Genomic DNA, 21,237 nt, shown 5'->3' on the forward strand with positions numbered 1-21,237 from the left:
CCGTGAGCGGTTCAGTGCTGCTCCCTACAAAGGACTAACCCTAGCCGGTGGAGCCGCTCGCCCACCCAAGCGCCCTCTAGTGTCCACTAATAAGGCTCCACTCCTCCTGCCCACCGATCGGCGTCAATTCGTCGCACATATCATCAAGCAACTCGCTCAATTCATTAACGTTAACGTCCTTCAACTCTTACAGCTAGGCTGTTTACTTCGCGCAAGGTCGTACGTTATTTCAAGTTGTGCTGGAATAGTTGTCGATCTACTACACAAAGTGCTGACTTTACTTATTTTGTTTCTTTGTTGGGTTCCAGGGCGCTTCGATAGCGAGGTCATTATCAATTCGTGCGGTCAGCCTGAGGTAATGCTCTACAAAAGACTGTTCACCTTCCGTCCAACTGGCACCATCCAGCGCTGAATGAAACCCACCGTATCAGCACGTCAGTTTATTACAAAAAGTAACAACGCACGCAGGTTGCAACACTGGGGCACTGCCCTGTCTGACGAACTAGGTGCATGAGTGTCATAATGACGGGTGCGAGAGATACCTGCCACTCAGCACACTCACACCACGGCACACGGGGTTAGACCACACGGGACACGCGGCACACGCCGCCCATTGGACCCAGGGCTAGCCAGGCCGCCCAGCGCCCGCTCGCCTCTCGCGCGCGGCACAGGCACCAGGCCAATACACGAGACTCCGTGCGCCCGCGCCGCAGGGGAGGTACAACAGGCGCCACAGGCCAGCTCAGCAAAGCAAACTGAGCGAGCGGTACGGTGTATAATGCGACAGAGGAGACAGCAGCCGTTCACGCAGTGCCTCATATAGGGCTGAATATTGAGCAACATGCACCTTTGGTTTGGGCCAGCCATGATCTGCTTGTAGAAAAGGACTTATCTAGTCGTAATTAGTAGATGACCAGATGTATATTGAGTCCCTGCATAAATAAAGACTGATTTGTTGTAAGTCCATGGGGCAGCCCCATCAAAGTTCATTCACTTTAACTGATTATTGGGGGCTAAGTTATTACTCAACAGGTACACGCAATACTGTACTGGAAGCAGTTATCATTATCAGTCCTTTCAATGTAAAGCCGTACTTCCGCGCTAAACGCTTTGCGATAGCTTTTGTTAATAGAACAAGCAATAATACGTTAAAACCGATCATAAATCAGAAAGCGTTTTGAAAACACTCAACGCTATTCATTCTCTCCATTCAATTTAGTACAACCAAATGAACAACCAACAAACTTCGTACATTGATTACGTACAAAAGACGTGACTAGTACGATATGCAAGGTTTGAACTCGCCATTTCGGTAATACCTCGCATTACACTCCTCTCAGCCCGTCCTCAAAGCATCGACACTCTCCCTCGGGCCAGCTGGACACATCGCGCCCACACAAGTCACCGTAATGTTCAGCCCACTCCAGCCTCTAGACATCTGACCACAGGCTGTATCAGACTGCCTCTCCCACGATAACGAAGGATGGCCAGGGTGCAACTTACATTGATGTCCGATTCGTCTCTCATGGGCAATGAACTGTGTGAGGGGGAGCCGCAGGCAGACGACGGCCTGAGGTCTTCTCCCCCGATCTCCATCCCCGCAGCTGAGTACATTACGAGGAGACGCGAGACTTGGAGAGGTCGGTCGGCTGGGAGCTGTTCGGCGGCTCACCCGCTGGAAATGAACATACATCGAGTTAGTTTTGAGGTCTTGAAAGCCATGAGGGGCAAAAAAGTTGTAAGTGGGCCGGCGTTCAACACTATTCACAAGACGCGGAGGTACAGCTGTTCAACAGCTCTACCAACGTTGAACTTGAAGCTGGAACATATACTAGGAGTTAGGAGTCATCCTGGAAATAAAGAGTACATGACAAAATACAACGATCGTAGGCATACCGTGCGATTTCTCAGTATTAAATGCCTGATCAAAAGAATTTCTATAGAGGCACAATCATCACACCCACTGAGGCCTTTCAGTCAAGCAGCTCTTTCGACATGGTCGGCTTTGCCAATCTATATAGAAGTGGACGAGCTGTTTCGGAGAACCAGTTTACACCAGTCAACATTAGGGCCCTAACACACACACACACACACACACAACGAATTTTATTACAAACATAAATGGACAGAAATAAAAATAAGATGAACATGCAATTGGCGCAAAAGTGCCTTAGCACTTGATTCATGGCGCCTTTTGCTTAATCAGCATTTTGATTTCGTACACTTTTTACCTTATTATCTATGTGTTTGCTTACTTATTCATTTATGACTACTTGTTGACCGCCGCTCGTGTAGGTGTGGTTACTTTTACCCGCTCAGTAATAAAGATGGATCAGCAGCCGGCAGCAGCAGTGCCAGGGGTTCCCAGAACTACCAACTCACCGTGATCCGATTTCACAGCCTGTATGACTGCGGAGAGACTGCTGAGCAGTACCAGTCTTCACCAGACCCCGAACACTCCCTTGTGGACCCATCTGTCCACTCACCATGGTCTGGTTTCACAGCCTGTATGACCGTTGAGGGGCTGTTGAGGAGGACCAGTCCCTCAGGTAACTGCAGCAGGCCTGGAGACGTTTGGAACAGGGACGACATTGGCGCTGCCGGACAGAACACACGACACAGGTCAGAGCTTTTAGCATTAGTGTGGTATCTATAGCTCATATGACCATGTGTTGTCACTAGCGCGGACGGTAAGCCTGAGGAGTTCGTGTTTGTGAAGCGATATGAAATTACGAGAACAAAAGTGTAACCTAGGAAATGACTTTAAAATTAAAAGCTACTACGCAAAGCAACTCAGCTTCGGAGGAAAACCCACAAATGCATTTCAATAAGAGACTCCCTCGGACCCTCCTCTCCCAGTCCGCCACCCTGCGTCCCTGCCGCTCGTCCACCCGTCCCGCGCCGGTGGCGCCACCTACTGCTGACAAGCCGCGGCCCGTCCCCGGACGAGCAGCTGGGCTGCTGCGCCGAGCTGGCCGCCAGGTGGAGCGAGCTGGGCTGCTGCGCCGAGCTGGCCGCCAGGTGGAGCGCCAGCTGCTGGCTCTGTTTGATCTGTGAGAGCAGCTGCGTGGTGAGCAGCGTGTGCGCGCTGCTAGCCGTCACCACGGGGGCGGTGGGTAGCGTGCCGCCGCTCAGACTGGACACCGTGCCTGAGGGAGACGGGAGAGGGTGTCTGTGGGGATATAGAGAGACAGACAGACACCGGCACCGCAACACTGTACTAAAGTCAGACACTATGCCTGAAGGACAGAGGGAGTGGGAGAGGGGCGTCAACGATGTGGCTCACTGAAGACACAGATAGAGACACCGGGTGTTGGACACCAGATCAGTGGGATATCAGCAGATCAACAACGACACGAGACGATCTCCTTCAACGTATTGATTTATTTGAACTCCGTCGCCTAAAGCAAGGTCTTAAAAACAAAGCCTAAGTTCCTCAACGTCTTCCGTAGTTACAATTGATAGTTTTGATAACTTTTACAAAATACTCAACTAACAAAACACTGAAAGCATAGTTTCTTGGGCACTAGCTTCATTTAAACATTTTGGAACCACATTATCCCGTCACGTGGACGGAGCAGTGTGCTATGCCACGGTCCAAGAAGCCCTGCCACCTGGCGGTAACTGTGGATTTAGTATTACAGGTGGCGCCACAGCTGCGGCTTCACCAGCCGTATCAGCCACGTCCGAGTCGCCGTACAGCCAGCGAAGCCGAGTGCACCGCAATCGCTCCACCGATAGGTGCCAGATGGTGTCCTCGGCGATTAAACATACATGAAGGTCCATTGTCAGTCAGGACATTGTCAGACTACGGTCCAAGCGGCAGCCGTCAATCACGCATCAATCAGTCTCGGTGCATTGCATGAAGACAGGTTGACACTGCACCGGGTGACCGGACCGCTACACGGCTACACACCCTCACCCCGGTCCGTTCAGCCAGCTGCCCTGACCCAGGGTACCCCCGCGCGACCGTCCTATCCCCAGTGCCGCCCCCCCGCCGTCCGTCCTCGCCTCGTATGGAGATGTACCACAGGGGGCTGGCGCCGGGAGAGCCATAGTTGGCAGTTCGACGGCGCTCTGTATCGAACACAATCAGTGGCGCACCGACACGCACAGATTGCCGCCGCTGCCCGGGGGCAGTGTGGGTCGGCTGCGGTGCGATCCATCTCCCGACACCGTCAGTGACCTGTCCTCGGCCGTCCCGACACCGTCAGTGACCTGTCCCCGGCCGTCCCGACACTGTCAGTGACCTGTCCTCGGCCCTACCCGGCCTGTCACCGTCCGTCCCTCTCACTGTCCTGTATCACTGAGTACTGACAACGTCCCGTATGTGTCCTCTGTTCTGTCACTGAACCGTGATCGAAGTCCAACTGTTATTCTTCTCTTCTTCGCCTGTCCCTATCTATGCTGTGCTTTCTCTCAGCCGTCCTCCTTGTCTTGTGACTGGGTTATTGCAAAAGAAATAGATATGCTGTCATGTGCGTTACCATGCCATTGTAAACTAAGAAACTTTACCTGCCTCCTTCATAGCTGTATCCGTCCCCGAACTCCAGCCTTATCTGAATCTTGTCATTTGTCAACATCCTATCACAAATATGTGCCGCTCTTCTGCCCCAAGTCCATGTGTCATCTCCCGCATTAGTTCCCTGTTTCTGTCCCTTTCTCCATACCACCTCTCGTATCTCCCTTGTCTGTGACCTGTCTCTGCTCTATCTGCCGCTCCCTTCCCTCTTTCTATCGCGATTGGTTCAGCTTATCGGTGAGACTGACAGAAGCTCCCACAGCACGCATTTCTCGCTGATGGAAGCTCACAAAATCAACACCTTACTTTCGACCAGCGTCCATCAATTCCAGCCAGCGCCGCCAGTGTAAGAAATTAGCGATCAGCACTATTTAGGAAGACGTGTTCTGTTGGGCTCTAATCAACTATCAACAGAAGCGGACTTTCGCGCGATCAAGGCGAAACTATCGCATCGTATCGATGCCGGACGCCAGCGCGGACCTATAATCCGGCGGTTTGGTAAACCGATAAACACAGAGCGCCTAGATGACGCGTCCTTGTGCCGGCCAATCACCAAACATGCCTGCTATTGTACCGAAAGGCACCCATCAAGCAATGACCAAATCCTTGTGAATGCACGCAATGACGGTCTGAGCATGGACACTATCTTACATAATCGAACATGGTACAGTTATTTTGCAGAAAACCTTGAAGCGAGCAGCACGTGAAGAGTATTCAGCGCGCCTCACGCGAGGCGATCGGGTTTTCCTCAGCGGTTGCGTCAAACCAAGCCGCCGTAGGCCAGTCTACATACGACCGATACGCCTACAGGCTGTGTACACGCCTTCCGAAAAACATCCCATAAAGAACAAAATAAAAACAGCGGCGCCGGCGGCGAGCATTTTTAAATCGGCCACCGCCTGAATGACGCAGCGGGCCGGGCGTTCGTGTGAGATGGTGGGCGATTGGCGAGCGATCGGGACACGTCAGTCTGGTTACCGGTGACTGGGGGACTGACAGGGCGGGTGGGGCGGGTGACCACATCTCGGGGTGGATCGGGGGAGGCCTGTGATCACCCGGTGCCGCCACGCCGCAGAGCGCGGTACTGTGCACGGTAGAGGACACCGGCGGGCGTACAGCGGCCGTGGGTGGCAGGGGCAATTCGTGTGAAAGGGTGCAGGCTGCAGTGCATTCGGTGAACGCTTAGAGTGCATCCCCAGATTAGCCTAACACACAGGATATATTTTAAAAATCACGTACGAGTGTCAAATAATTAACACCCATGTCCGCAGTATTCGACCATTCAGTTCTTTACCGCGCGAATCCAGCGGCCCATGGAAAGGCAACGGCACTAACCAGGAGCCCCGTTCTGTGAACACGGACCATCCCAGGGAACCCCAGTTACTCTCCGAACGCCGCCTCAGCCGCGGAGTGACGCGTGCCCGACCGCGTTACACAACAGTCGAGCGGCTGTGACACGGCGCCGGTGGCGAATGTTTCACCCATGTGTCAGTCGGGACAGCTCATCCAAAAGGCACTTTCCTCTGTCGCGTTATTCATCCTGTCATGCGAGTTCAGTGAGCATTGTAGCCGGACTGTTAGCGGGGTCGCTCGCAGCCTGCGTCATTCTATAGAGCCAGGGCCAGGAAAGTACCCGGTGTATCGCAATGAAGAGGACAGCGCAATAAACTACAGGCATCAGTCTGTTGCAAGTCTACCGTTTGTGTGACAAATGCGTGTCCAGTGTAGTTCACAATGTACTGTGACGTGTTCACTGCTCAATGCTTGGCTGCTGACAGCCGTCTCTTGCAATAAAAGATCGCGGAGACCTGAGTTCGATGAAAAGTTTTGTGCCACGGCGACGGAAATCAAACAGATGACTCAGCCACGCCCCTCACACCTGGGCGCCTACGAAGGCTCCTGCTACGAACCATTAGTCACTCCAGTCGTATTCGTGACGCATTGCTGTCAAATCGCCACCTCTTTTTCTCTCCCTCTCCATCGATTAGAAGCCACGCCTCTTTTCTCCACCTCGAAGCGGTAATACGTGGATGATTCATCCACCAAGGTCTGGGCTGTGGGTGCTTTATCCACAACGGTGTGAAATATCCGTCCACTACCGTGATGTGGACTGTAGAGTGTGGAATGGATACATCATCTCTCCCCCCCCCCCCCGTGGATGTCCATCGTCTCCAACGCCGAGTCTCTCCGTCCCACACGGGGCCCTCGGTCCGTCATGTCCCCGTCGGAGTCGGATTTACCGCGCTGTGCCGGTCGTCCGTCACTGCGGCGAGCATAGAGACAGAGAACAGCGAGACGGTGAGACGGCGACAATGAGAAGGTACTCAGCCGGTGACAGCCGCGCGGACAGCAGAAGACAGTCACAGACAGCCGAAAGGACACCAGAGACACCTGAGACACATGATATACCCAGCCAGCTGTGTAGCACAGGGAGTACGGCAGCGCTGTGACTACACAGACCAAGCTGCCCGGTCTCAATGTCCCTGTTCCGTGTCTCCTCTCGGCAGCAGTGCGGTGATGACGGCGGTGGCTGGTGTTTCTGCCACCGCCTGACGAACGGCCCGCTGCCGCCGCCACCTGTACACCGCCGAACGGCAGGGGGTCGGCACGGCAGCGCCGTATCAGTACCGAGTCCGACAGCGGCACACGCCGGCCGGCGGTGGCTACAGAGCCGTCACAGACGAGTTACGGCCCGGCGCGGTCAATGAGTCATGGGAGACGCGCCCGGGGCCGCCCGATTGACTGAGGTGCAGATGGGCTGGTCGGGGCCGCGCCGCTGGGCCGATAAATATCGCAAACTGTCCTCCCCGGTGTTCGCGCTTATCCAACACAGGAGAAATATGGACAATACGCGCCGTATATGGAGATTGGCCGCGGCGAGTCTGTGCCATCTCACACCGCACCCGGTCAGACCGGTAACATAACGACGCCGCTGGTAGCAGCCGAGCAGCTGATTTGTTTATACATCAGCGGGAGGCTAGCCGATCCATCGCTGTTTTATATTCCATGTAGGGGCATAGGCAGGCCACCAATCGTGATTGGCTGTCGTTGGGCCACTCACCCGGCCACCCAGGCGGGCCATCGGTCGCCAGCGTTAGTTCCTTGCCCAGATAGCGAGGTTTTGTGGAGTGTTGAAGGTTTTGGGTGAGCTTGACTACTCCCTACCCAGTTTTCTCTGTCTAGTTTCCCACTCAAAATTAGCATAAGGCTACTGAATAAAAGACAAGAAAGTGCAAAGCTCATCAATCACTAATCCCACTCTTTCCATCATCAACTCCAAACCACTCTTATCTAACGACTCTAAGCCCGTAACCCGCGCACCGACGGGGGTCTGCGCCAACTTCGCACCGACGGGGGGCGGATGACCGCCCCCCCCCCCCCTGAGATCTCGAGAACGAAGCAAGATAGCGACAAGCGGTAAACGGCATCGGATACGCACGGTCAAGATCTACAATTTTTACAAAGGTCATTTTCAGGTCAGGTCAAAGATGACGTCACAGGGGTCGAAAAAGTCAAAACGGCGGCGCTAGATATGGAGAGAGTTTTTCTCGAATAACTTTCGAATTCGTGAAGATTGGATCAAACTAAGGGCATCATCGTGATCCTCTCGTCAATCCGCATCAAATGATATATATGTTGACCTCGAAAGGTCAAGGTCAAAGGTTGACCTCAGTTCACGTGACCTCGAGGGCATCATGTATATCATTCGATCCGTCTTGACGAGCTGAACACAATGAGACCATCCGCGCGGCTGTATCTTGTTCCTGTACGGAGTTATTGGCAAAAAACCGCTGGTGACCTTTGATGACGTCACATGACCTTACAGCTGCCCAACAGCAAAACAGACCTCAAGGTAGTGAAGGTTGATCGTATATGAAGTCATGTGTGGTATATGGGGCCATTCCGACCCGTTTTAGTGGTAAAAACAGGGAGTTGATTTTTCCCCCATTGACTTATAATGGGGATGTCGCGAAATTGACCTGACCTTAGGTCACCGACATCAAAATTCCGAGATATACAAATTGTAGCTACTAATGACCTAATAACATCCTGCGACTTTCAAAGGCCTCCGACATCTACTGTAGCTCTGGCACGGTGACAAAGTTGCAAAAAAGTGACTTGAGGTTGGGTCATTCAAAGTGACCTGGTGACGCGGTTTTCCCGCTATCGGCGAAAAACCTCAGGGGGGGGGGCGGATATCCGCCCCCCCCCCCCCGTCGGTGCGCGGGTTAAATTATCGACTCACCGACCGTCCCGTATAACCGTACCCGCCGTCCCGTATATCCGTACCACCGCACTCACCGACTCCCCTGACCGGCGTGAGGCTGACGGCGGCCGGCATCACCGTCGCCACCGACACGGCTCCCGACGGCTCCGACAGCTGCGGCGCATGGCCGTAGAAGCCGTTACTGGGCTTCTGCTCCTGTTCGTCATCCTCCACCTCCTCGACGCCGTCCTCCTCGTACTCCTCCTGAGAGAAGACACACGGGGGGGGGGCGTCAGTCTCGCGGGCTGGGGGAGGTAAGTATGATTTGCAGATCTGATTACTATGAGAAGGAGGGAAGGGCACTAGGTAGTAAGCACTTGGAATTTAGTTATAAAAAATAGATAACGCCTACCGCATATATTAATTTGCAATGATGAATGTTTCTTATAACGAATGGTGGGGTATTGTTTTGGTATTCACAAGGCAGATTCTAAGTGAAAATATTGATAATCATCACCGGAGGCCAATCAACAGTCATAATTTGGAAGGGTCCATTCGAGCAGTACCAAATAAAACAACAAAAAGTTTGGAGCTCCACAAAGACATTTCTAATCAGGGGCGTGCAATGTAAGAAAAGACACGAGCAGATAATCATGACAAATATTCAACACCAATATTTACCCCTTGCATGCCCCATACGCCCTATCATGCTCTGACGTAACCATCACACCCCATGCTCCATCCATGCACCAACAGACAACCATCGCGTCCGTAGCAGCAAGTGTGTAGTGCACACTGCACAGAGCACCGCCCCGCCCCGGCCGGAGGCTAGCCCGGTCTCCGCTGCTCCGAGATGAAGCTTCTGGGTTACCTAACGACGGCCAACCTCCGAGCTAATCATAGCGCCGAGCCAAATTAACATCGTGACTACCCGGAATGGAATGTCCCACCGGGATAGTTGACCTCTGACATTGTCAGACGCCCTCCCTCTCGGCTCTCGGTCAGGGCCCTGTTTCACCGGTGATAGCAGCACGCCGATTTTACGACTTGTCAAATTGCGTTTCCATGGAGACATCAACAGGCCCATTGCTCCAACACTACCACAAGTGTGACGTCAGCTCGCGCAATTTGATAGCAGCGTGGTAGCAGCAGCCCGTGAAACACCGCCCAGGTGTGGGCTCAAACTATTCCCACCCGCCACCACGTGCTCCCGGCCCCCACCACACGCCTGCCGCGTGCCCAGCGCGTGTCCCATCATCCCGTCGAGACGAACCCGGAAACCACCGGTCTGTCGGCGGCGGCGGCAGTCCCCGGCGGCGCGGCACCCACCGGTCCGGTGCCAACTCGGCGGCACAGCGACCTGCACCGGCTCCGTAGGGCGCCGTCACAGGCCGACTAAAATTAACCGAAAGCGGCCGGCCGGCCGGCGGCTGGCGAGCCGCCGCGCCCGGCCGAGCTATTTGCGGCCAGCCGGCAAAGGCAACCTGATCTCTCGTATGGCGGCGCGCCGGCCGACGCCCAAATTCGGCGCTGGCCCGGCCCGACGGCACCGACGGACCCATACCCGTCGGCGGACCGCAGCGGCCGACGGCGGCGACGGCGGCGGCGAGGAAGGTGGAAGGGAGAGAGGTGGATAAAATCAGGGGTATTGCACGTGATGTGTTGATGTGCACAATATTGATCATGGCAAGAGTCTAGATGACAAATATTAAATGCAGGTTGACTTGTTTGCGAGTATGTGATGCACCCAAGTGTGATGGGCTGAACAATTCAAATCGCTGAGATTTTAAATGGTCAGTCAGACTATTCAAAAATGCACAAGATTTGCTTCGAAACGATGATAAACGCCTCAACCAAAGTCTGTCGAGGAGAACCACACTCAAAGTTGAGATATTTGTTGATATGTATCTAATCTATTTTTATCAATCAGAAACATCCTGGTAAGGTATAAGTACAAAAGTTAAGTCATGCTAGGCTGCTGTCGCAATTTCTGCAGGCGGTTGAGGATACGACTACTTAGCTTTGTGGCATTGTCTGTTTTGCATATGACATTAGGGCTGAGTTGCAGATGATTCAAATGATAAAAATCAGTTAATCGGCGATGGTACTGGCAAAAGTTCCAGGAGTTTTTGATAGATAATGTCAACGAGCACAACGTATTTTTGTGGCTATCACAAACGGGACGCCATGGTTTTAGCGCAGCTATTTTAAAAACAAGCTTTTAGTATCCTTGAAAGCCAACTGAAATGTAAAGGAGGCGAGCGTAGGACTTATTCGTAGGCTAGTCATAAAAAAACGAGGATAAGCAATTCACCCGTTAATGGTAATCTCATTTACACGCCTGAGTTCGTATGTAAGACATCTTATTAAAAATATATCCATAGCGATATCCGGAATGAGGGGAGAAGTTATCTGCGGCAGACCACCACCGCTACTACGATCGAATTGAGACACTGCCAACTAACGACAGTAGAATAGTATGTCGTGACAAATAACGCGATAAACGTCACTGACCCCTGCACTATCGCGACAGAAAAATGCGTCACCAGGATGGCCAGAGGCCAATCAAACGTCAGCGACTTCTCCAGATAGCGCCTATCGGGGCACAGCTAGATACACATGAGTCATTTTCAAACCACACCCGTCTCTTCATCTATGCCTGTGTATAACAGTTGATCTAGATTCGGTCTCACTTTGCCCGCACCTACCCTCTCACTATGCAACTGGGGCACTCTCGGTGAGTTCGCCCGCACTCAAACTGCGCAGCCGGGTGCAGCGGCCGCATTAAACCCGCGCATGAATCTGCAGACACCCACGTGCCCATGCAGAGCCGGACATCACTCCGCCTCGAGAGCGGCTGTCGGGCCAAGCCGCTCGCAGAATCGCTGATCACCATAGCCGACGTGCGTCCCGCAGACGACACGGTGCAGCAGCGGCGAGCGGACCAGTTTCTCCCTGAGCGGGCGGGTACACCCGACCGTCTGCACTGGGGGTGGATTTCTGATCAGGAGCGCGCGGGAGCGGCTGTGTCGCACCGGTGTGCGTCCACCGTCGTAAGATTGCTTCACGGCACACTTTCACCACCTATGTTGGCTGCATCGTGAAGTTGACCCGGTCATTCTGAGGAGGGCGGTGGGCGCGCACATCGGGGCCAAGGCCGGCCCGCGCGCCGCACGCAGAGGGGAAGGGTAATCCACGACACAGGGTGGCCGTCAGGCGATCACAGGAAGGACTGGTTTGGATTGTGAAGGTGCGCACAAATCCAGCCTAGGGTGCACACAGTCCGTAACCTAGACTGTGGGTACCCAGGTGACCGGGAGACCTGAAGAGGACCACTCAGGGGACTAATAGTAACAATAAAACCACTGTGTCAATCCAAATTGATCACAATGCGCCAGCAGGCAGCACACATGCGCTGCTCTTCAGAAAGCATATCATAAACGTCCGTCAAAATTACCGATTATGAGGGCTATGCGTGAAGGCGGAGACGCACATATTGCGACTCGATACAAACAATATGATAGCCACCGAGTCCGACTGTCGGAGAAAACTGCTCGTTTGAGTCATCCGTCCCACGGCGGCGTGCCCCGCGTCAGGGCGATGCTGAACCTCCTACAACACCGCACCTTCAGTCAAAGCCCGCTCCGACACCGCGCCCGCAGTCCACCGTCCACTCCGACGGACACTGACGGATGTGGGCCCGCAGAGGCCGTGAAGTGCCGATCCATCGCGGCTCGTCGCCGGCTCACGGGCAGCCCGCCGCTGCTGTACAGCTCGGTACGCAGCTCACGCGGTGGCAGAGGGCTGTAGAGACGGGGCGTGCCGGACCCCTGCTGTTCTCCGGCTGACGGCGGCAGGCACTGTCCTCCCACTGAGGAGTGAGCAGCACCACCAGGGCAGGACGGGAGTCCTCACCAGCGCGGCGCCACCACCGCTACAGTGAAGCAGATATGATTCCTCCCGAGCGAGGGCTTTCACACTCTCAATCAGCAGCACCACCCTGGTTGTTTGTCGGTGGTTTTGGAGCGCGTCGATAACGAGGTCATTATGCGTCCTTAGCAACAGCCTTGTCATGGGGCAATTAGACAGGTAGACCATCAAACCCTCAAGCACGGGATAGGCCATAACGGTCGCCTCTCACCCAGGTGTTTTACCAATGAGTCAGTGGTGGTAGCTGGGTCAGCGGAGCAGACCGACCGCTGGGAGCCCGGCCCCGACCGGTCCCAACAACGCCACAGTCACGACTCTCAGAGCATCGCACACGGCCGTATGTCGGCGGTATGGTCAGCCGATGCATCATGTGATTGACATGGTCCGTTCGATCGACAGTGGAGGGAAGGACGTCCATTGGAGCAGGGACGCTGAGACGGTACTTTAGGACATCTGTCCCAAGAGGTGACACCGGTCGGAACTGGAGAAGGTGACATTTGATTATTGGGGCTTTAAAACGCACCGACTACAGAGGTCATTTTGGGTATTGAAGGCCTGAAGGGACAGCACTGGTCAGTACTGCAGGTGACACAGGTCGAACGGAAGGAGGGGTGACACCATTCAGGCTGGAAGGAAAGACACCAGTCAGGACTAGGTGACACGAGTCAGACTGGAGAAGGGAGTGACACTACTGGGGGCCAGGGGACACACCGGTCGGGACTGGCTCGCGACTGCGGGGCGGCACCGGTCGGGACTGGCTCGCGACTGCGGGGCGGCACGGCCGGATTCCAGACACCGGTCGCGGGGCCGGGACGACACCGGCCCGTCGCAGCGATGTGCCGCCAGCCGCGTGACAGTCGGACCGGAGACAATGGCCGGCTAATGGTGAGCCTGCACAGCGCCGATCGGTATCACCCCGGCCGGCCGGCCGGCGCGGCACGGCACCCCGGCGGCCGGCAGCCGGCGCAGCGGGGCGGCGCCGAGCGGCCGCCGCCGGGGCCAGCCGTATGCAGGGCACGGTCCGCAGACAAAGCCCAATCACGGCTTCATCGGGCGGCGACAGCGCGTCAGCAAACATAATGTCGGCGGCGGCTGTGGCGGCCGCACTAATGAGGCCATTCGTTACACGCGTCCGCTGCGATGATTTATACGGGAGGCGGCAGCGGGGGAGGGTCGGCCGGCCGCCCCCGCCGAGCCTGACGACCCGTCACCGGCCTCCCACGGGGCAGATATACCCGGCGGTTAGCGCGCCCAGCGGGTCCGTGAGTTCCTGGTCTGACCTCCGGAGGCGGTCAGGGCGCCCGGGATGTCCGAGAGATCTGTACCGCCCCGGCCTGACCTCCGGCGGCGCTCGGCCTCCGCAGCTGTCGGGATGACTGCGTCATCAACAGCCGCGCCACTGCCGGCTGGCGACTGATGACGCGGCGGCGGCGGCGCGGCGCGAATCACCGCCGGCATACACATTACACAACAGAGCCGGCCGATGACCATCTGACGAGTCTTCTGAGCGATCCACAGCAGCCGACAGCGGCCCAGCCGCGCTAGCTCCGCGCTGCGAATCACTACCGGCACGAGACGGGTACCGACCGACGCGTTACGCCGCGTCGGATCCGACGGGCGGCGGGCCGACGGCGCGCGGAGCCGCCGACGGCCGGCGGTCGGTGCCGACGGCGCCAGGTGTGCAGGGGCCGTCGGCCGGGCGCGGTGCACCGGCCTCCGCCGCCGGCCGGCCGGCCGCAAGGCCAACAGGTTTCGGCCGCCGGCGCGCGCGCCGCCGCCGCCCAAAAAAGGCGTTGCTGAACGGTGAGTTGGCCATGTAAGGCTGCAGAGCGGCGCGATGAGTCAGAGGTGGCCCACGCAGCCGGCGGAGGTCGCCGGCAGCGCGGCCGCGCATTACCATCACAAGCGGTCGGCGCGCGGGCGGCGCGCGCTGTGAGACGGCCCCCTGTGCCGAGCGGCCACTGTCCAGCGGCGGCGGCAAACACGGCCACAGAACGGCGGCCGCAGCGGGGTGCCGGGCCACACAGAGACCGAGCGGCGGTACAGTGACAGGCGACTTCACTGTCCGACACAGAGGGACCCACCGGCACTCCCTGCCTCACAAGGACCGACCAGCACTCCTCGCTACACAGGGCATCTGAGTGGCATCACCAGCCACACAGACACTCCATTGGCACTCCCCCCACTGCACAGGTGCATCTTATCGACACTCCTAACCATAGACACTCCAGCGGCACTCTCGGCCACAGATCCAGAGGCACTCGCGGTGAGTTCAGAAGGCCCGACCCGGCACTCGCGGAGGAGCGGCGCCGGTGGTCGGTAATAAAAATGGCCCGACAACCCGGCAAGACAGCCGACCGGCCCTCGAACAATACCAATGAATGGATACGCATCATTCGCTGTCGGGTCCGCAGCCGGCAATGGCCATTATCGAGCCGGTAACACCGCGCCGCACTGCTGATCCGCTCGTCACGACCATTGGAACCGAGTTATTATACGAGCAAACAAAGAACGGAATGTACTGTTCGTGAACTCGCTGTACGATATCATCGATGGGAATATTACAAAGCGGTTCAGCAGTCCGCATCATACGCCGGTAGTTAGTTGTGGCATATGAAATGCGTCTAGAGATCGTTCTCGAGAGTCTGTGGTTCTGAGACGCAGCTAATGTGAAAACAGAGGCGCCCAGAGTAAAGCACACCTGTTCACACCAGCTTTAAAAGAAAAATCGGGCGGCTCAGCCACGCCGTCTGTCTCCTTTGTGACAAACAGCCGCTGCTCCCAGCCTTGCACGGCCTTGAGACGGAAGAAATCACGACCTATGTGTTATCCGGAGCTCAGCTCTGCTCCAACACACCTCCCCACGTCACGTCCGACATCTCACTTATCCTGAGCTGAGCCCACCGGAGCACCCTCTGAAACACAGCGCCTCCCCACGAGCGGTACGGGGACCGATGACCACGCACGACACGCGGCACAGCGAGACCGGCACGAGACGCCCGTCATTAGCAGGCCGGCTCGCGCAAAAACGCCCAACAATGGTCGGCGGTTAGTTGGAAGTGTCACCAAGTGAGCGTTCCAGCGAGCGACAGCGGTGGCGACTCGGTCGTCATTGCAATGACTGAATGCAGGGAGACTTGTAGCATTGTCGCTATCACCATCACCATGCCGATAAAGGTGGTGAGTAATAACATATTGCATGACAAAAAAAAAAAACAATAACACAAATATTCAAAATACGACAGCCATGTTAAACGTAATTTAAAATTTCCAACAATGAAAACTTGACACACTTATCAGTTACCATTAAACTGATAATTTTAGAATCATGTTCATAAATAATGCATGTCATATTCTCATAAAATGATGTGTAATACTTGCATTATTAACGATATTGGCAGACATCAGACTGTGTCATAAATCTTCAGAAATAATGACACCGTCGGATAGCGCAGCCGGATATTGCAAACAGTGGATTAGACACATCAAACCGGACTGCCGTCAGCTGCAGCGTCCAGTGATCTATCCAAGAATGTAGAGAAAATGTGACAATGCATCGGGCCTGAATATCCAGTGGCGGATCTAGGATTTGAGTTTAGGGGGGGCAAACATTGCGCCGCCAGGCAAGTCGGCGAGAATTTCAAACGTCCAGTCTAAGGAGCAAAAAAAAAAAACGAGCTACCCCTATTTTTCTCCTCGGATTTTGGGAATTATTTTTTTTTTTATTTTTTACATTTTTGTCAGTCCGGCCAAGCCAGGGCAGCGCAAAAAAAATTGCAGCCACCCTGACTCCGGGAGATAGTTAGAGAATAGCTCACCGGCGCTATGGACGGTCCGTCCTCTACCTCCCGCATCACCTCGGCAAGACCTCGTCCGAAAGGTCCGCCCGCGCCGGTTCTCAAGGGCTTCTGTATCCGGAGACCGATAAGGGTCGCAGCAGCAGGTTCATGTGTAAATGCCCACGACCAAAAGCCACATCAGCGTACCTGCGAATTCAGGGGCGTCGCCACGGATTTTTGACTGGGGGGGGACGGATTGGCTGACTAAAAACCCAAAAGTTAGTTAGTTTACCGTACAATTTCAGGCCTATGCACTACTTGTAATGCATACACAATACACATGTTCTCATGTTCTCGCGTGGAGGCGTTACTAGTCACACTCTTTTCTACCTGTGCATGAATTGGCGGCGCGAAGCGCCGCGAAAATTGACAAAAACTCTTGGCAAAACAGTCCCAAAACGCATAAATTTTGCATCCCGCGTAATAAGTTTGATACCAGGACAGTTAGGGTCTGGTCACCAAGTCCAGCAGCCCTGCCTCTAAAAAATCGTGTGGTCCTCTGTAAACTGCTGTCAACCATTACAGCTTTTTCCAACTTCTGTGCAGTGTAGCTGCAAGACTGCGGGGTCGAAGTCGACTTCGGTCGTAGTCGACGGTTTTGGTCGGATACGGAGTTGGAGTCACCAAAATCGTAACAGACTTCAACTCTGAAGTCAGAGTCAACGTCATCCCCGAGGATGGGTCGAATAAGAGCTGGAGATTCTGTTGGCTGTGGTGATTGTAGGGGTCATGGTAAGACCAAGGTAGGGGCATACTGAGCATTACGTCCTCCTGGGCTCTCTCAGACCAGGACGAGGTCCTCTCACCCTCAAGCATCAAGCGTTCAAAGGCCATGGTGAGACCTTCTGCTATCGGATGGCCTCGAACGGGAAGAGGGCCGTTTGAGAGTGAGCTGAAGGTCTTGACTATCACGAATATCCTATGTAAAATGCATGGTCTCTGCAAGCTGTTGTCCTACTGCACTCTGAGACTTTGGGACAGATCTTCAGCCCTTGTTGGATATGGTCGCCCCTACAACTGGAGCTTTGGCTCCCTATCGAGGACCTGGGACGGACAGTCCAGAGCTGCACCTCGTAGGCAATGTTATCTTTTAATGTGCCAAGAAACGTTCAAAGAGACAAAAACATCACATCACATGTTTTTTTTCACTCCGATGCGGGCCGAGGGATGCCGTGGTCGGAGATGGAGTGGGGACTCCGAGCGTTTTTTTAAAGCCGGAGTCGGAGTTACCAAAATCATCTACTCCGCAGCCCTGTAAGCAAGGGTACAGTGTCAGCAATTCGCAGATTCAATTTGTATACGAGTAGGTATCCGCAATTTCATCCCAAAACGACAATACACCAATGTCGTAGGTCACTTTTTAAATCATTCATGGGGATATTTTTGTGGGGGACGTCCCCCCTGGATTCCTCGACTGGGGGGACGCGTCCCCCCCGTCCCCCCCCCCCGGTTTCGACGCCCATGCCTGCGATACTATACGCATTACGCAGTCAGGGTTGCCACGTAGTTAAACGTATTAACAGTTGTTTCCGGTAATAGAAAATGAGATCAGTCGAATTAAGAATCCCAACAAGAAATAGACGAAGAACAGCGCATTTGTTTTCGGTCCTGCATTTATTGATGCAATTACAATGAACATTCCTTAACTTTGGGACTAAAGTTCGCGAGCTAGCAAAATTATACAATAAGTGTTAGGTACTTTCGACTTTCGAGAGGAGATAAACGATGCTTCTACAGACTACATAGGACCAGACCACAGCGCAACAGCCAACGGAATCACACTGAACAGCGTTAAGTTCCCACAACATACTGAGCTTCTCCAACACCTCGCAAACCAAAAGCTCTGACTGAGCCTTCCTGTATTTGTCCCCGTTAGATAACGGTATGGCTCATGAAAAAGCCGCGATTGGTAATCTTCTTTACGTTATTCCTCTCAGAAACCTATCTCGCACTTGTTCTCAAAGGCACGCAGTACACCGTTCTTTCTGGCCATCACTGAGTGACACAGCGGCAGTAGCTCAACCATATCGTTCACTCAACCAGTTCTATCTCGCCTGCCATGTTACAGCTACCACCAGCTACACTAATGTAGCCACAGTGGAAATGCTAGGTACTAATGGATATTTAGACCCACCAATATTTTTTCAGCTCCTACACCCATGCTATCTAGCAATAAAATATTATGCAAACACTTCTTATATACCCATGCAAGCCCACCACTGTCCAACCGCTCACCAGTGTGGTGACCCCTGACCCCACTGGCGTCTGGCGGTCTGCTGAGTTCTATAGCCTTGGGTCTGCTGTTGACGGTTTGTTTACTTGGTTCAAGGTTTCAATAAATCGCGTTTTTTTTTTTGGTAGCAGTAGCAGTAGTAGCACTGCTGATGGATGATGGACTGACAAGTGACATTCAGGGTTACTTTTACAGGAAAAGTTGAGAGGGGGAATAAAGTTCGGGGCAAAGGCGGATCCAGGGGCATCTGAAAGGGGGGTGGGCGGCAATACCATTAGGTTTTTCGTTAGGATGGAGCCCGCAGAACCTTACCTACCCCCAAATCCTATTCTTTCCTCGGGTTTCAGCCACTTTATTTTGGAAGGTTGCCAAAAAATAATTTTGCTAAAAAATATACGCACCTACCTTGGCTGTAAGGGGCGGGGAGGTCCCAACTTGACTGCGCCCTTGCAAATGCCAATCAGTAGTATCAACCTATCAGTGGTATCAATAACTAGTAGGTATACCCCGGCCAAACATTAAGTAACGCCTTTCTAAAGAGAGAGGTTAATCCGCGCCCTGATTGGAGGTCATTTTGGCCCCCATGTGGGTTTTCTTGAAAAGCGAAAAACGGCGGCGCGCAGCGCCGCCAAATTTTTAGTACCTTACCGGGCATCAATTTGAAACCTTCGCACAAAATTTCAAGTCTTAGGTCACCTTAGGTCAGGAGTAATTGATGTCAAACTGTTCGAGCAAAAATGAGCAAAAAACATGAAATTCTTAAACGCTCACAAAAGCTATAGTTAAGCAATTCCAAAGTTCTTTGTGTGGTCGTGTATGTAGAGAAACGACGGCGCTACAAAACTGCAACCTCTACAACTACAAGGTGGGCAGTGATATCCGAACAAAAACTAATGAAGCACAAAACTTGAATTATTATTATTAGTAGGTATTAGTGAGCAGTGAAAGTTCCATTGGGAAAGCCGGCTGTGATGAGGTACATTTTTTGCGCCCTGCTCTGCATGCAAAGCAGATGAACGTGAATGCTGCATAAAGAGAAAAGTCATTTATTACTCAAAGCTTTGATGCCTATGGGACAAAAATAACGTTGTTTTTCCTTCAATGATTCCGGTTTGGAGGATGGTTAAACACGGCCATTGTCATATTGGGACAAAAATTTTAGATGTCTGGCCTTGGCGTCGATGAAAAAGTGAAAATAATCGTGAATAAATGGGTCGTTTCTGAGAAAGAACACAGAATATAAAAGGGGGTCCAAAAGGGGGTCACCTTCTTTTTGCGTCAAAGGAGGGGCCATGGCCCATTGCCCCCCTCCCCCTGTATCCACCCTTGGTTCGGAGAGGTAATCCCGTCCCCCGCCGGTTTCTACGCCGACGCCTGTACCGATATGTCAGTGATTGCGAAAAGACGGAAGAGACAAGACAAGAGACGGTCCCACCGACTATCCGATCGGTATCGGGTCAAATCTGGAGTTCCTGCTGCACTGAACGTAAAATGGTTGGATGGAACCGAAAATTGAAAATTAATAATTATCTTAACGCCAGCAACGTTGATTGATGACGAGAATCTGATTAACGATGACTATAGAATCTGAATAGCGAATTGATTGAAAATGGGCTCCAAAATAAATTTGAAAGGGGGAAATTCCCCCTTCCCTCCCTAGCCGTTCAGACACGATTTGAAAGGGGGAGCGGAATTTTCGAAGGGGGGAAATTCCCCTCTTCCCCCCCTTTAAAAGTAACCCTGGTGACATTCATGGGGCGGAGGACTTTTTATCAGCTCACAACTTAATATCACGAATATGACAACCTTCTAGACCTCCATTTATTTCACATTTTCTTTTTAAACACCATATTTTTAGTATTCAAGTTGTAGTTTTTTAGGGGGGGGCAAAAAGATATGTTTGCCCAGAGGTTTTCCGTTTAGGGGGGGCAATTGCCCATTTTGCCCCAACGTAGATCCGCCACTGTGAATATCAATAGCGGCATTCAGACATATCGATCTGACATTCAGTTAATTGGCCACCAACGCATGGAATATTAAGAACATAAGATTCTATTGTAATTAATCGGTCACGTGGATCCCGAAGACGGTTATCTAACCTGTTGTACATTCAAGTATCTTCAATAATCTTAGCGGCTTGCAATGATGACGGGAGGGTAAACCTTTATCAGTGTAAATAATAGCCGTTTGCCGCCGTCACGGTTAATGCTAACCGTGGTCATCCCAGGCCATCGGTAATCGGTTTATGTTGTGATTGGTAGTGATCGACACCGAGCGTTCCGAATCACAAAAAGGTACCAAAATAGGCCACGCGTGCTGCCAATAATGGCGCAAAATTGACCCGTTTCCCGGTGTTTGAAGCAAGCCGCGATCTGAGACGATCAACGACGACTGCTGTCAACAACAGACGAGTGATGAGGATAGCCGTCAGCCATCTGTGATTAGGAGCGATATCCTGATATCAGCACCGATCAGTGTGATCGGCGGTGATCGCCGGGTGATCGGA

The 21,237-nt window shown here is 53.4% G+C and overlaps 1 protein-coding gene across 1 annotated transcript in view; it reads right to left on the minus strand.

The window, feature by feature from the left end:
• Positions 1-443: 443 nt before the first annotated feature.
• The window catches only part of LOC122378220 (serum response factor-like), a 57,957-nt gene continuing 37,163 nt past the window's right edge, over positions 444-21,237 (minus strand). Inside the window, exons 3-6 of the mRNA XM_043359038.1 lie at positions 8,825-8,993; positions 2,919-3,149; positions 2,487-2,597; positions 444-1,675 (exon numbers count right to left, since the gene is read on the minus strand). Coding sequence (XP_043214973.1) covers positions 1,614-1,675; positions 2,487-2,597; positions 2,919-3,149; positions 8,825-8,993 — 573 coding nt within the window. The 3' untranslated portion in view covers positions 444-1,613. The remainder of the gene's footprint in view (positions 1,676-2,486; positions 2,598-2,918; positions 3,150-8,824; positions 8,994-21,237) is intronic.

This window comes from Amphibalanus amphitrite, unplaced genomic scaffold, assembly GCF_019059575.1.
Source record: "Amphibalanus amphitrite isolate SeventyFive unplaced genomic scaffold, NRLGWU_Aamphi_draft 000056F_arrow, whole genome shotgun sequence".
NCBI lineage: Eukaryota > Metazoa > Arthropoda > Thecostraca > Balanomorpha > Balanidae > Amphibalanus > Amphibalanus amphitrite.